The sequence below is a fragment of the Crinia signifera genome, chromosome 2, assembly GCF_055691185.1.
Source record: "Crinia signifera chromosome 2, ASM5569118v1, whole genome shotgun sequence".
In the NCBI taxonomy this organism is placed as follows: Eukaryota; Metazoa; Chordata; class Amphibia; order Anura; family Myobatrachidae; genus Crinia; species Crinia signifera.
Genome location: NC_139218.1, coordinates 321387405 through 321404379, shown reverse-complemented (window position 1 = coordinate 321404379; position 16975 = coordinate 321387405). Strand labels below are relative to the sequence as shown.

Sequence of the window (16975 nt, the reverse complement as noted above, 5' to 3'; positions counted from 1 at the left end):
TGGTGGGGTGACAGCGGGAGCAGGGCGCCGGGCAGGGAGGATGACGCACGCTGGCTGCCGGGCAGCGGCGGGAGCCGGCCCGGGAGGAACAGATAACTTGGAGGAAAAAAAGCCCATACAGATGACTAGCAAACCATTGATTGGCTGAGACCTCTCTCAGCCAATCAGCGATTGGCTGAGAGAGGTCTCAGCCAATCAATGGCTTGCTAGTCATTCTGTATGGACTTTTATTTTTTTTTCAAGTTATCTGTTCCTCCCGGCTCGCGCCGCTGCCCAACAGCCAGCTTCATCCTCCCTGCCCGGCGCCCTGCTCTGGCTGTCACCCCACCACAACAGCTTCAAGTGCCTCCTGCCCGGCTCCCTATGCAGCCTCCCCCTGCTCGGCTCTCTAAAGCCGGCATCCCCCGCCCGCTGTCATCCCCCGCACGGCTCAGGGGCTGGGCTGCACATAAGATTTAGCAAATCTTATGTGCAGCCCGTCCGACCTCCCAACCCCGATCCGATGCGCACGGGACCGCAATTTAAGGGGGGATCACAAGCCACTTCTCCACTAGGAGAAGTTGCCTAGTCTATGGCCAGCATGGAGTTTTAGCTACATGCCCATTACATAGAAACATAGAATTTGATAGCAGATAAAAACCACTCTGCCCATCTTGCCTGTCCTGAACACATCTACACGGGGAGAGGAAACATGTACCCAGAGGAAACTGATACAAGCACCAGGAGAATATACAAATTCCACACAGGTAGTCTTATGGTGGGAATTTAACCCATGAGCTGTGCTGTGAGGCAGGACTGGGAACCGTTACACCATCCGTACGTCCACAAGACAGACCAGTCACATGCTGCCCCCAGTTTCAGCAATTTCATACAAAGTGGGTATTCAATCCCGGCCGCTATTTGCGATGGGGGAAATAGCGGTGACCGCCTATTCAATGGTGTCCCTTCCGAGAGCATTGAAGAGGCAGATCGACAGAACGGGCCCGTTTTGTCGATTTCGGCCATGAATTGTCGCGATCAAGGCCGAATATCGACAATGCATGGCCGATGATGGGGACGTGCCCCCTTTTCGGCGATCGCCAAGCAGGACATTGAATCACGCCTGGCGATCTGCGGTCAAACAAAACGAAAACGGCCCAGGGTCACCGCTGTCAGGCCAAATCGACAGTCGCAACCCGGGATTGAATATCCCCCACTGTGAGATCCGACAGAGATTCATCTGACTTAGAACTGATTGTAGGCACGCAAGCATGCGTAAGTTCGCTTCTGCTCTGTATGGTAATAAACAATAATTCAAGAGTAAAAGAAGAGCTACAGGCACAGTGGGCCAGATGCATTAAGCTTCAAAAGTGATAAAATGGAGAGTGATAAACAGCCAGCCAATCAGCATGTGACATGGCAGGTAGGAGCTGATTGGCTGGCTGGTTATCACTCTCCAGTTTATCACTTTTGAAGCTTAGTGCATCTGGCCCAGTGTGTCTAAATCTGTCTTTGCACAGCAAGTGGGTATTTTGTGCATTACAAATGGCCTCCTACATTTATATATTCATGCTGCTATTTGTTTTTTTTTGGAATGAGATGGACCATAGCCTTATTATTGTATATATTTTTCTCTTGCAGTGTGTACGGGGACAGTGAATGGTCTCAGTGTAACTGGTGAGGCTGAATACCAACATCAGACCTTGAAGAATATGTATAACAACTGTCACATTGTGATGGGCAATCTGGAGATTGTGCTTGTTGAGAATAATAAAGATTTGTCTTTCTTAAAGGTAAGATACCATACAAACAGTGTCTGTGTGATCATAATGGCTGACTTCCTGTGCCGATGTGTCTTCCCTGCTCTATATGTGTAGCAGGTGCTAAACAAGCGTGCTGAAACAACACACGTCTTGTGATATTCACTGAGCACCTGCATTACTGACGTCTGTTGTTTTAGTTGTGAGTATATTGTATTGTGAAATGCTAGTGAGTGCAGTGAGTTAGTGCTTCTACAATAGGAATGTGGCCCCAGCCTGTCCTGTATAACTGGCCGTCATGCTGGAATATTGCACAACTGGTTTCTCCTCCCTGTTCCGCCCTAGAATCTTTAGCAGTCCAACTGCTGTCTATTCAAAAATGACACTACCCACGCACAGGTATGTAGGATTCCCTCGCTTTATTGCAAACATCATGTGGTATTAAAGTATAAGAAATCCATGACATTATCAGTCATCATCGCAACATATAATAACCTTCAGCAGCACAATCCACCTTATATTATACAAAGCTTTATTCATTTCACAGAAACACAGCCTTATCCAGCCCTCTGTACTGTACTGTACAGTGCTAACAGAAAACTTTTATACAATACACAGGATTTTCCTCAGTGGATGTTGGGCTGTGCCGGATGAAAAGACCTCTGGGTAATCGAGGCTGGTCACCAAATGGACATCACGTCCTTATATAGCCACTGTGCTGATGAAGGTTATGTTCCTTCTGGTGATAAATACTGAAGTCCTACTACTATCAGGGATATACAGTAGGTTACCTGCTGTCCCAAGTGAACATTGTCAGTCCTGTTCTCACCACCAGAAGTGGATGGCAGGAGTTTCTCAGTTCTTGCCCCATCAAAACCAATCTCCTTATGCCATGCTTTGCATAGCATGTTTGCATAAATGACTGGTGTGGAATGGAATTTAGTTTCATTAGGGAGTGTAGTTCCAAGATTTATACCCAGCCAGAGTATGGAGATATACAGTAGTATAGGATATGTATTAAGTAGATCAAACTAATCATAGAATAAATATATATATAATTTTTTTTTTTTGGGGGGGGGGGGGGTTTGTTTCAAATCTATGGCACTTTTCCAGAAAGATTAGATAAGGAAATTGCAGTATGTAAATTAGGTATAAAAATGGATAAAGGAATCCTACTGCTGAAAAACACTTGCACAACCCAATATGAGTCAGTCCCTTCTACTACTTGTTTATGGAATTCTTCTACAAACTAGTGTCGTCAGTGTTCCAGATTGACAGCATCGGATTGGCTCCATTAGACTAGCTCTGGCTCCAGGCTGGCTCCATTAGACTAACTCTGGCTCCAGGCTGACTCCATTAGACTAGCTCTGGCTCCAGGCTGGCTTGATTAGACTAGCTCTGCCTCCAGGCTGGCTCAATTAGACTAACTCTGGCTCTAGGCTGGCTCCATTAGACTAACTCTGGCTCCATTAGACTAGCTCTGGCTCCAGGCTTGCTTCAATAGAGTAGCTCTGGTTCTAGGCTGGCTCTATTAGACTAGCTCTGGCTCCAGGCTGGCTCCATTAGACTAGCTCTGGCTCCAGGCTGGCTCCATTAGACTAGCACTGGCTCCAGGCTGGCTCCATTATAGTACCTCTGGCTCCAGGCTGACTCCATTAGACTAGCTCTGGCTCCAGGCTGGCTTGATTAGACTAGCTCCAGGCTGTCCAGGCTGTCTCCAGGCTGGCCCCATTAGACTAACTCTGGCTCTAGGCTGGCTCCATTAGACTAGCTCTGGTTCTAGGCTGGCTCCATTAGACTAACTCTGGCTCCATTAGGCTAGCTCTGGCTCCAGGCTGGCTGCAATAGACTATCTCTGGTTCTAGGCTGGCTCTATTAGACTAGCTCTGGCTCCATTAGACTAGCTCTGACTCCAGGCTGGCTCCATTAGACTAGCTCTGGCTCCATTAGCCTCAGAGCTAGAGTAAATGTAATTTTGTTTATTTTTCTTTTCAGTTAGTGTACTGTCTTTCATGAGGTTGTATATCCAACTTTAGTTGAACGGACATATTAGTCTGATTGTACATTTTAATTTTTAATTTTAAGCTTGCAAAATAAAACATCCGCTACAGAAGCTCCAGCTCTGAGATCCGAAGCCTAGATCTATTTTGATTTCAGCTCTGTTTCGTTTTAGGATTAAAACAGTAATTCAAAAAATATGGGTCAGTTCCAGTAATCCCCACAAATATCCCTCCTACAGTACATTGGTTATGAGACATGATAGTGTACTATTATTCTATTAACATCCAATGAGCATTTAGGTTTCATATATAGATTAACTTATATAGACAGTTGGCCTTGTTCGAGCTTCATGTAAGACCTTTGCTGCTGTCTGGAATACAATGCCTAATGTTTCAATGGTTATTGCAATAATTGGAGTAAGAAAAGTCAGTTATTGATCATTGCTGGATGTAATTCGTATTTCACTGGTTTATTTTCAGTCCATACGAGAAGTCACTGGATACGTCCTGATCGCTTTGAATATATTTACATATCTGCCACTAGACAACCTGCGTGTGATTCGCGGACAAAATCTCTATGAAGACAAATACTCACTTTACATGACTCTAAATAACCAGGTTAATGGGACACAAGGTATCCAGAAGCTGAGCTTCCACCAGCTCACAGGTACAGTATGGGAACATGACCAAAATATTTCTAGGACAGGTTTGGATTAGGGGGCAAGTCATGTCTGTATAGTGGTGATACTGAGCTACATGTCCCAATTCTGCCTCTACCAAATCTCGGCTTCATTCCAAGGACAGATTTAACTTTTTCCATAACTGAATGATAATAATAATAATAATAATAATAATAATAATAATAATAATAATAATACTACTTGTCATATTATATTAATGCAAATTATGTAAGTATGTAAGTAAGTAAAATTACATCTATGTGCATGTTCTGTGCACATGTTTCAGTTTGTGGTGGAATCATAAGTTGAGCACACAGAAATATGTAAATTCAGCCAGCAATGTCATAGATGTTATATAATGCTAATATAATACTTGTCTGGTTGCCAATATTTCCTAAATCTATCAATTATGTATTGCTTTATATAACTCGTACTATTCTCTTTGATCTTATATAACCTAAACAACAGTCCCACAATGAGAAGTGTATATTCCTGCACCACTATTACAGACTTAGGGAAACCACCACTATACAGACATCTATTCCATACATTTTCTCAATATATGACATTTTATTCAGCCTAAGATGTGGAAGACGTAGGAAAAACCTGAACAAAGAGCTTACAGACTTTATTCAGTATAAACTTACTGGAATACAGGAGGAGAAGGAAGTTGGACATATGTGGAACCCTTGTGGCACCATATAAATACATTATTATTATTATAATAATAATATGTGAGACCGGGCCCGTGAACTTAAGGGAGGGTCATTAAGCAACAGTAGCAGCCAATGGTATCATAGGAGCAATTCTCTTGGATGTAATAATACAGTAATATTGCAGAAATACAAGGCTGTAATAGTAGTGAGACCATATACAGTATGAGACAATGCAATGGACAATAAAAGCAGAAAAAAATATTGTAGGCCATGGTAAATGCAAAAAAAAAAAGAACAAATGTAAAATAAAAATAGGTACAATAGTAAAAGCAACAAAACAAGATGAGAGACGATGGTAACATCTTTATGTTTTAGAAGTCCATAAGTAGATGTTGTGAGGTACCGTAGTCCAGGGTGATATGTTATGCAAAGGACTACTGAGCGAGAAGGTTTAAGTGGTTTTGCTGCCAAAACATTGTAGAGGTTCCAAAGACTCACAGAGGCTGATTTAGGTGCGGTTGGAGTTGATGTTGACATGTCAACATTGTAATTGGTAGCATTTTGACTGTGTCTGCATTTTAATCCTGTCGTCATAATGAATGTCAGCATTTTGAACATATTGGTATTTTCACTGTTTGCCAGTGCATGATATTTTGAATGTCGGGAAATCATACTAACCTGCCCAACATAATGTGCGCCCATGAGAGCATTTCAATTAGTGGCCCATTGCTTTATATGCACTCAAATAGGCAGGGTTTCGCTGTGAGTAGTGTCTACTCCCATCTAAAGTACTCATAAGGGAGCCCAAATGCTTGTTTGAGTGCCTAAAAGCCACAGATTTTGCACACATTTCCTCTCACATTTCAGGCGGCAACAAGAGAAAATGTCCTCCTGTGGCTAACAGGCGTCTCAATGGAGCAACAATTGTTCCATTTTGCATCCACTAGTGGTAGCCACTGGGGATAACAATTGAATCACCACCTATAACCTATAACCAGCAGACTCATCCAGATAGAGGCAGGCTCATATTTTATATGTTTGTCTTGTAGGGTAGAAAACATAACGGTACTTGTGTATTATCACGGCTCCCACAATTTCCATCTTATGGGATCTTATACAATTTAAAATTGTATACCATTGTATATGGCATACAATGGCATACGATGAGATGAGATGAGATGAGATTTTAAATTGTATAAGCACCCTAATGGGTGCTTACAATGTTAAATGCACCCCCACGCCACCCCCACTATCAACGCCAACCCGAAGCGTGGCGAGCGCAGAGAGCCCGCGTGGGGCGGCGGTACGCGTCCTCCGACCTTTTCATACCCCTACTATCCATGTCGGCGTGGAGTTGATTTCATATAGTGTGGCGAGCGCAGCGAGCCAACGAGCCCGAAGCGTGGCGAGCGCACGCGTAATACTTTACATGTATTACGCGTCCCCTCGCGGGGCTCGCTGCGCTCGCCATGCTTCGGGCTCGGTGGCTCGCTGCGCTCGCCACACTATATGAAATCAACTCCACGCCGACATGGATAAAGGGGGTATGAAAAGGTCGGAGGACGCGTACCGCCGCCCCTCGCGGGCTCGCTGCGCTCGCCACGCTTCGGGTTGGCATTGATAGTGGGGGTGGCGTGGGGGTGCATTTAACATTGTAAGCACCCATTAGGGTGCTTATACAATTAAAAATCTTATAGGGGGGGCCAATTGACCTTGAAAGCACCCATTAGTGTGCTTATACAATTTAAAATCTCATCTCATCTCATCGTATGCCATATACAATGGTATACAATTTTAAATTGTATAAGATCGGGTCCCATCTCAGCACATCTCATCTCATTGCATACCATCTTAAGCCTTATGGTATGCAATGAGATGGGATGAGATGGGAGCCGTGATAGTACACAAGTACCAACATAACCACCCATAGCTGAGATTTCAGTTTTGCTTGGTGTTAACCTTTGAATTCCTCTATCTTCCTCCCTGTTGGTAGAATTTCCATGGACATATCACTCTGTCAATTAGTGTGTCAGTTATCAAAGAATTAATTCTTCCATTGTGAATTATTCGGGGAACCACCAAAGTGATGTCCTAAAATAAGGACATTCCCAGAACAGAGAGCGAATTGAGATGACAAGCTGGCTGGCCTAATGGGGACATCCCCCTACAGTAACCTCATCGAGTGCTGGGGAGACTTTGCAGCCAGCCTGGTTTGTGACCAGCTTTATTAAGCAGCCAGGCTGCACCCCTCCTGCCTCTGGTGATACTTACAGCACAGACAGAAAGCTGCTTCCGCACTGCAATCCTTACACTGTTTGTGCTCAGAAACACCCTGATGGACTTTAGCCATTTGTTTTTGTTCATGGCTTTACTACTACTGGAGTTGCGCCAACATTATTGTGTTTTCTACCTTACCAGACAAACAGATAAAATATGAACCTGTCCCTATCTTTGGATAAGTGCACTGGTTATACAGGTTTTATAGAGTTTAGCAAATACACCTTGCTCACAAAAGATCATACATTTACCCTATATGTACAGAGCTGTATGAAAGTGTCAGAGGTTTTGTACAAGGTGCTGGACTCCCTCTCTAGAGCACACTGATTTCCCTAATGTAAACTTGGCTGATTGTTGGTTCGGGTGTGAATCAGTTGGTCACCAGCAAGTTGTTGTTAGACAGTCATTAAGTCGACACCATTAAGTCTAGGTTGACATGCAGGAAGGTCGACATGTGTCTAGGTCGACAGGGTCATTAGGTCAACATGGGTTAGGTCGACAGTCAAAAGGTCGACATGGGGTTTTTCACTGTTTTTTTTACCCGAATGTTGAGACAGTCGACATGGACACAGGTTAAAGTGCACTGCACTGCGTCCCCTCACATGGCTCGCTGCGCTCGCCATGCTTCTAGCTCGGTGCCTCGCTACGCTCGGCACACTATTTTATTCTCCTGCCACGCCCTAGTGGATGGTAGGGCATGAAATACCACCTGTTGGCACATGTCGGCTCCAAAAACAGAGAAAAACCCCATTTCGACCTTTTGGCTGTCAACCTAACCCATGTCGACCTAGACTCATGTCGACCTTCCTGCATGTCGACCTAGACACATGTCGACCTAATGGTGTCAACCAAATGACTAACAACTTGCTGGTGACCCAATGACCGGATCCCGTTGGTTCACTGCACAGACTGGCTGCCTCTAAAGTGTAATGCGTCCACTGTAATAGGTAACCAATGCATTACTTATGTTTCTTTTCTGCTTCCCAGAAATCCTGGCTGGTGGGGTGCATATCACAAAGAATGAGCAGCTGTGTTTCACTGATAGCATTGATTGGAAAGACATCATACGAGATCCGAAGGCTCAAGTTGAAATCGAAGACAATGCTGTAACATGTGAGTCCTGGTCTTGACTAACAGCATTGCAAACATGTACAGTACTTCATTACAACTGTCCTATGGACATACAACATGCAGTGTTTCCATGGGTTACCTAAACTGGCCATGTATGAACATTATGCTCCTCCTCACCTTCTGCCACTGCATGTGTGTGTGGAAGAAATGAAAGCTGTGGGATAGGGATCACAGCATCCCTCTCCTGCAAAATACTCCTCATCCTCTGACACTGTGTGTGTGCAGGGGAAAGACGGAGGGCAGTGGTAACTATGGTGATCACAGGATCCCTGCAAGAGACTCCTCCTCTCCTTCTGGCACTGCAAATGTGTAGAGGAAAATGTGTGATCACAAGGTCCCTATCCTGCAAGAATGACTCCTCCCATACACTACTGAGATTTGGTCAGATTTGACCCGATTCCAACTGATCTGGGTGGCAGGGCAAATGGCAGCTGCTGAGGTCCAGGCGGCGGCGGGGCGGGCAGCAGCTGCTGGGGTTCGGGCGGTGGGTAGGGCAGCAGAATTAAAAAAAAAAAACTGTCAAAAGACTGGCTGGCCGCTCATTGGCTAAGAAAGAGCTCTCTTATACCGCTTTCAGACTGCACTCTAGACCCGAGTTATTGCCGTGTTCTTGCGGCCCCAACACGGGTTAAGGTGCGGTCTGAAAAGGCCACCACGGGTCGAGCAACACGGGTGTTCAACCCTGGTATTGACCAGGTTGAACACGGCTATGACCCGTGTCAAGTGCAGTGTGAACGGGTGCCTGGGTCGAGCGACCCGTGTCCCGTTCACAGTATGGAGGAGGCAGCACTGTCAGCTGCCGCCCAGCTCCGCCCCATGTGACGTCACCGACTCGGCAATATGCCGTGTCGGTGTCGGAACTTTCAGACCGCAATGCCGTGTTGCTCTGGGGATGGGACCCGTGTCCTAATCCCGTGTGCGACACGGCATTTGCGGTCTGAAAGTAGTATTAGCTAATTTTTGTAAACCGTGCTAAGCAATTCACAGCCTTGTATGAGGCAGGATTTCACTAAGACTCGGCAGCAGCTGTCAAATAGTAGTCTGCTGCATTGTTGCACTTTGTATACAGATTCAGTCTCACTTGCTAAATTGATCAGTGTTATCCAGCAATGCAGTTTTTGCAACCCAGGTTGTTTTATTATGCAAATAAAAGTCGCACAGGAGGAGTTGGATGGTTGGAGGTTTGAAGGGTTTTTATAAAGTTGGACTGAAGTTGGTCTGATGTGTGGCCAGCTTAAGTCTCTGAGGACCTGGTGCCATGACTAGACGCAAAAGTGTACGGGCACTCATCTGCATCTCATCACTGCTTATATTACAGTGTGAAGCCATCAGAGGTGACTGTAATGTTTTTTTTTTTTCTTTATTAAACAGTAAATCCGTTTGTTGCTAACGACAGTTGCACTGGTTTGAATATAAATAGAAACAATGTAGACTGGGAGGTTAGTTACACTTCAGCACAACACTCAGGCTGTTTCTATGTATCCCTCCAGTGTCTGATTTCAGCTCTCTTGGACCTAGGCCAGATGTCTTATCAATAAGATTAGGGCTCGATGGGTAAAGTTCTCTATAGCGAGAAGTGTGAACTTTTGAAAGCAGAATTCTGTATAGGTGTCAAGTCCCTCTGTACTATGATTTCTGCAAAAGGCCATGTTTGATTTTCCTGTCAGAAACTTAAGCAGTAAATGTATTTTGAATGCTGATTGCATCTATATACAATCTGTGTTTATTCTGTACTAGCTAAGCCCACTCGAAGCAAAAGCAAAATCTCTGCTACCTTGAGATTGCCTCTGTGTTTCTGTATGTGTGAAAGAAAAAGAGATGTAGTTTCACTAGCTGCCTGCAGATGGCAGTGTTTCGGTTACATACGGACACTACACATATATATAAGATGTGTTAAGGCCCTCATCCATTACTGCGAGTTTTCCCCTGAAGAAGTCGCAGCTGATGCAGTATATATTGCATGCCATCCCATTTCCTGCTGCCGGTAGTCTGCCCATGTTGGATATCGGACCTACGAGCAGATCCGTTCTCTGACTCCGATCTGGACCATGCATCGGAAAGGATGTTGAACAAATCCGATTTGACCACTTTTCACAACCCGATCATTCGGAATTGGGTGAAAAGTGAACTAGAGGCCTTTACTTTTGCTGAAGTGGACAGATCCTAGCAACATACTTTGGGGAATAGAGAATAGAAGAAGAAGATAGTGGATAACAGGTGAAGTACTGGACAAATAAGAAGCATTATACTTTACTAGACACATACTGCTGTAATAGGCAAAGTATGTGACAAGGGTTGTAAAGAACATACAGCAGGGTTCTATGAGACAAGGTAGTCCCATAGCAGCACTACGTCACCCTCTCCCTTTCTGTAGTTTAGTCTTTGACCGACTACTTAATCTATATGTGGGGGTGTTGGTCATTGTGGCCTGATATATTGTGTCTTCACTTACAGTGACCTAGGGCAATACAAACTCTAAATATAAGGGTAGCGGGGAAGTGACTAACTGAAGGAACAAGTACAATGAGACAGGAATCACCACTAATGCAACACTGTCATTTACTTGTTCCTAGAGACAGAGTCAGGTGTAATGACGCCTGAGTTGATCGGAGGTACGTGTTAAGCAAAAATCCTATACAAGGCATGGATTTGACTAGTGAATGACTGCGGCTTTACACAAACATCCGAGTTAGTCCAGGAACCCGAACTTCCAGTGTCATTACATCTGGCCAAACTCTGGCCACAACAGGTGTCATCACATCTGGCCAAAATCTCAAAAGTATCTCTTCCCGCACCCAGGTACCTCCTGACTGCCAATAAATCGTAATTCTCCCCCCCCCCCCCACCCCCCAAAAAAAGTCAGTGTAGTTTCACAGCGGCAGGCTACGCTACGTTTTCAGTGTAGGCTAAGCTACTATGTCAGCGCAGCCCAGCGGCTGCCCTGCGTAGTCAGCGTAGTGCCCCGTCAGGCAGCTAGTCACCGTACTGTCCCCGGGAGCTGCAGCTCTGTCCCCGGTGTCCCTGGCAAGCATATTGAGCTCCTCTCACACAGCGGGTTCGGTAGCGCGTGCGTCTCCTGCACAAAGGGGGGATGCAATGCACAAGTGCGTCTCATGCAAATAAAGGACACATTTGCCAGTGCTCCATGTTACATACTGGCAAATGCCTCCATTTCAAATCCCCAAAATCCACGGCAGCCTGAAGTGTGGTGAGCATAGTGCGCCCCGCGAGGGGATGCGGTACGCATCCTCCCGACTTGTACATAGCCCCACTATCCACGTCGGTGTGGAGTTTATTCTATAAAGTGTGGCGAGCGCAGCGAGCCACCAAGCCCGAAGCGGGGGGGACATGGTTTACTTGCCGTGTATTCCACGTCCGCTCGCCACGCTTCGGGCTCGGTGGCTCTCTACGCTTGCCACACTTTATAATATCAACTCCACGCCGACGTGGATAGTGGGGGTATGAACAGGAGTATGCGTAACGCGTCCCCTCGAGGGGCACGCTACGTTCGCCATACTTCGGGCTGGCGTGGATAGTGGGGGTGTTTCAGGAACACATTCACACCTGTCATGTCAGGCAGGTTAAAATGGTCAATGCTTCCCCCACAATGTCATAAGCGCTGACTGACTATGCTAACTGCGTAACACTGACTGACTACGCTAACTACGTAAGCTCTGGCTGACCGGGAAGGGGCAGGAACACGATGCTGATACTGACAGGGACGCCTGACTGACAAGGCTAACTACAAAAGCTCCAGCTAGCCGAGAAAAGGGTGGGAACACTACGCTTATTCTGACAGGGACGCTACACTAACTACGTAACTGACGCTGTGAAACTACACAAGTACCAAAAAATAATCTAGCTTCATCTGCACAATGGCCTAGCAGAGATCTCATGCAATTTTCATCCCCTGACCCACCAAGTGGGAAATCCACCATTGCCTGCAAACCCCCCCCCCCCCCCCCTCCTCCCCATACTTGTGTCCCTCCTGGAGAGGATCATGTTAGGAGGTATGTAGTTAGATATAAGAGGGGTGTATTCAAACTGAAATTTAAATTGCAGCGTGAGAATAAAGCAGACAGTATTTAAATGCTGGGTGCTCCCATATGGTAATGGGGCTGCCCGGTGCCCCTCTCAGCCCCCCGTCCGCTATGTTGGGAGCATGCACCCGGCGAACAGAATGTTCGTCGTGGGTGTACTCACCGTGCCTATGCACATGCGCAGAAATACGCATGAGCACTAAAGAAACAACATTTTAATATATGTCAAGTACAAATGCAACTGTAACATTTAATTAACCATTCTGGATATTACTGTGTGACTGCTGTAAATGATAATTATAAATGTTGGTGATGGCTGTGACAAGGTGTAACTTTGTTCCTTGTCTATGTGCGAGTAGCTCTGCGTGTCTGCAGCGACAATCAGGGACTCGTTTCAGGTGCCACACAGTTCAGCTCCGCAAACCCTTTTTAACAAATATTAGCTCATGCCACCATGGTGCCAAGATAAACGCTGCGCTGCCAAGCCTCTGCCATCTCTTATCCTATTTCAAGAGGCCAGCCATCATTTTACTTTAATGCAAACACTTTACACGACGCAGAGCAGTCTATTTCATTATTAAGACACAGTAATAGCAGTAACATAAATGTCATTGTTTTATCATGTTTTACTGCATTCTGCCCCCTTCAGATGATATAGCCAGGTCAATGCTGTACCTGCAGTATTAGTAATGTTACACGCCTATAGTTCTGTCCGGTTTCCTTGCAGCAGGCATCATACTTGTACATACTAAACAAGTCTGTCCTCTTTCCATGATGTGAATGTAACTGCATGTGACCATCTGACCTGTTTGCATTTGCAATTCACACAAGTGTCTGATTGCAGCAATTCTAAAAGGGGCATACACACAGGGTGGTTTTAAGCTATTTTCATTTTTCAGGGTCCCTAGGCAAAAGCAATCAGCGGGACTACAGGTCCCAGCAAGGCTTCCCCACATGCCAATATCCAGAGAACCACAAGTACCATCATGTGGGGCATTAAGGGTTTGCTGGCACCTATTATCCTCTTGTAAAATAAATATTTAAAAACCTCACAAGGAACAACTTTAATGCGCTCATTTATATATATACTTATCCCTGGTGCCACTCAGGCCACTTGTAAAGTATGGGATAAAAAAAGACATACTCATCCTACTCCTGCACCAGTCAGTTCTCTTCTCCATGCATCGGTCAGTCCTCTTTTCTATGTAGCATCGAAAGGCTTTAAAAATAAATCAACACGGAAGCTAGAGAAGCTATATTTCCATTTTGATAACGGGGCATGTAGTTCCGAAACGTCAGTTTTTTCTATTTTAAAAAATACATGTTTTGAAAAGACCGGCTTGAGCGCCTCTGTTATTCCTTCCACGCTATATATATACATATATATATACATATATCACCGCAAATGTTTGAGCCCACGTACTTTGTCATTTGCAGTGCCGCCAGCCAATCAGAATCCACTACCATGGGAATCGGCCGCTGATTGGCTGTATACGACCTGTCAATCAATAGCATGTTAGCCAGATGTTGGTAATCAAGTAAAAAAAAAAATATTTGATGGATGATCTGAAGATGTTCTGTCATGTTATAGAGAAAATAGCAAAATTAACATGATTCAGTTGTTACTCTGATGATTAAAAGCTGTGTTTTTTTTGGTGATGAGTTTGGCTTGCTTAGAAAACTAGGGATTTATTCCATAGGCCAGTATTCCTTTTACAGATTTACATACTGTACTTTGTTATTTTCAAAGGCAAGTTATACAATGAAAGAAATTGTCCGATTGGTTGCAATGTTTCTAAATAAACCCTTTTGTGTCAAAAAAATGTTTAAATTATCTATGTAATTATCATTTAATTTCTCTAAAATGTCATTGCATATTTCTTTCTTAACTGTTGTATGTGAACAATTGCTGTATTCTGTGATTCAGGTGCGCCATGCCACGCCTCCTGCGGTGAGAAGTGCTGGGGACCGGAACAGGAAGACTGTCAGAAGTGTAAGTGTTCAGGTTTTCCCTGGAGCACCAATAAGTTTGTCAAAATGTATAGATGTCCTCAATATTTCACTATTCATTCCAAACGCACAGGGTGACACACTAGGAAAATCACTGAACCCATGGTCACATAGTAATGTATTTATATTGCATGCGGATAAAATAAATACTAGACTTTGCAGAGCTTTATTTTTAACAGAGCAATTTACAGCTGAGCCCGGATGCACAGGCTCCCAACTTTACGTTTGTCTGCACATTTTAATTGTTCTTCCATTCCCTTCTATGCAACATAAATACAGATGTACCCATATACATCTACTACTACTACTACTAGCCTCCTTTTGCGTTAAACAGCCCTAGTCATGCAGCGCCATAGTGCCAAGGCAGAGGAGTGGGGTAACGGGGTAGATAATGGTGTTGTCAACAGCAATGGAGATATTGGGGTGTGTTGGACACTTTGGATGGAGGAAAGATGATGAGTTTGGTTTTGTCCATGTGGATGGTTTTAAATGTGCATAAACCGTAAGGATCTCTCTTAAATAATGCAGGACACTAAGGCCACTTGTTTTCATTTAGTGGGCCAGATGTACTAAGCTTCAGAAGTGATAAAATGGAGAGTGATAAACAGCCAACCAATCAGCTCCTACCTGCCTACCTACCTGTCACAGACTCTGTTTGAAAAATGTCAGACAGGAGCTGATTGGTTGGTTGTTTATCACTCTCCATTTTATCACTTTTAAAGCTTAGTGCATCTGGTCCAGTGTCTCACAGTTGGGACCACTGTCTGGAAGTCCTCCTTACAGCTTATATGTAAAGTGTTTACCGCGGTTGGAGGCACTGCAGTGAAGGCTTGAAAAATCTATTCTCCATGCCGCCGAGATAAAGTGTTTTCTTTTTCGCTGTGCTGTTGTATTGTAGAGATGCACTACGAGTACGCTATGATGGCCAATAACACTAGTGTGTGACCTCCCCAGCATGCTGGCTGACATCACCGTATTCCTACTTCATCAAAAGGTGAAAACTGTAGTATCACTGCCAAGGGCCGCGCACAGCGCTTGAATTACCCCCAAAGAGGTGAAGAGCTGAGTTAGCCTTTTATTATATAGTATATATATTATATATTTCTTATATAATAAAAGGCTAATGGTGCTCTTCACCTCTATGGGGGGGTTCAAGTGCTATGTCTGCCGTTAGCAGTGACATTACTGTTATACACTGCAATGCTCTCTCATTCTAATGGGCTAGTAAATAGTGTGTGTGTCTGTCTGTGTGTGTCTGTGTGTTGTGAAAGTGATTGAGATCATGTCTATTGGGTAGTATTATCAATTATTGTTTTATAGTCACAATTAAAATATATTGTCCTATAATAGCTTTTATTTTAAGCAATGATTTATATCTCTCCACAGTGACAAAGAACAATTGTGCTGCACAGTGCAATGGACGTTGCTATGGGCAGACTCCCACTGAATGCTGCCATGATGAGTGTGCAGGGGGCTGCACAGGTTCCTTAAACACTCAGTGCTTTGTGAGTACTTTTCATTGAAATGTACCAGAAATTTCCTTTACATTCAACACTCTCTCTCATACACGTATCTGTCTCCTTTTTAATACAGTCATGTCGGAACTTTAATGATAATGGAACTTGTGTCCCACGATGTTCTCAGCTGATTTACAACCCGCTGACCAGCCAAATGGAACATGGTCCTGATGCCAAATTCCAGTATGGAGGATCATGTGTCAAGAACTGCCCCCGTATGTATAGGCAGGCAGGAGAACTAATGTCTGACTTGTATAATGCACAGATACAGTTTTCTTATTTTACTTAAAGCATGAATAGAACTTGGAAGAACAAAGTAAATGAACCAATCAAAGATGTTTCATGCAACTGATGTGACTGAGGGGTTATTTTGGTTCACTCTTTCTGACAAATTCAGTCTTAGATGGACAAAACCATGTGCATTGCAGGGGGGGGGGCAGATGTTACTTGCAGAGAGAGTTAGATTTGTGTGGGGTTTTACTTCAAAGTGAGATCTATATTGCAGTGTAAAAATAAAGCAGTCTGTATTTTCCCTGCGCAGAAACAAAATAACTCACCAAATCTAATTCTCTCTGCATATTTTACATCTGCCCCCCTGCAGTGCACATGGTTTTGTCCATCTAAGAAGGAATTTGTCAGAAAGAGTGAACCAAAATAACCCTCTGAGGCATTATCTGTAATTAGAAAAATATGAGTGAAAGTACCGGATGCTGGCACTGGATCTGGTTAGCATACTAGTGATCAGGAGGACGACAGTCTGAATACCGACATCACAATCCTGTCACTTGTCTGAGGACTGGTGCTGAATCCCAACTGTCAGCATTCTACTCTTAAGTATATCAAGAAGGATTAGGATTAGGCTGGGGGTAGGTTGGGCCATATGTGTGGGGTGCAGAGGCTTTTCTATAACGGGTGCAGTTTGCGC

At 44.4% G+C, this 16975-nt stretch overlaps 1 protein-coding gene across 1 annotated transcript in view; it reads left to right on the top strand.

The window, feature by feature from the left end:
- Nucleotides 1–16975, top strand: part of ERBB3 (erb-b2 receptor tyrosine kinase 3) — a 99775-nt gene that overhangs the window by 48028 nt on the left and 34772 nt on the right. Inside the window, exons 2-7 of the mRNA XM_083169172.1 lie at nucleotides 1621–1772; nucleotides 4220–4406; nucleotides 8340–8465; nucleotides 14451–14516; nucleotides 15920–16038; nucleotides 16127–16265. Coding sequence (XP_083025298.1) covers nucleotides 1621–1772; nucleotides 4220–4406; nucleotides 8340–8465; nucleotides 14451–14516; nucleotides 15920–16038; nucleotides 16127–16265 — 789 coding nt within the window. The remainder of the gene's footprint in view (nucleotides 1–1620; nucleotides 1773–4219; nucleotides 4407–8339; nucleotides 8466–14450; nucleotides 14517–15919; nucleotides 16039–16126; nucleotides 16266–16975) is intronic.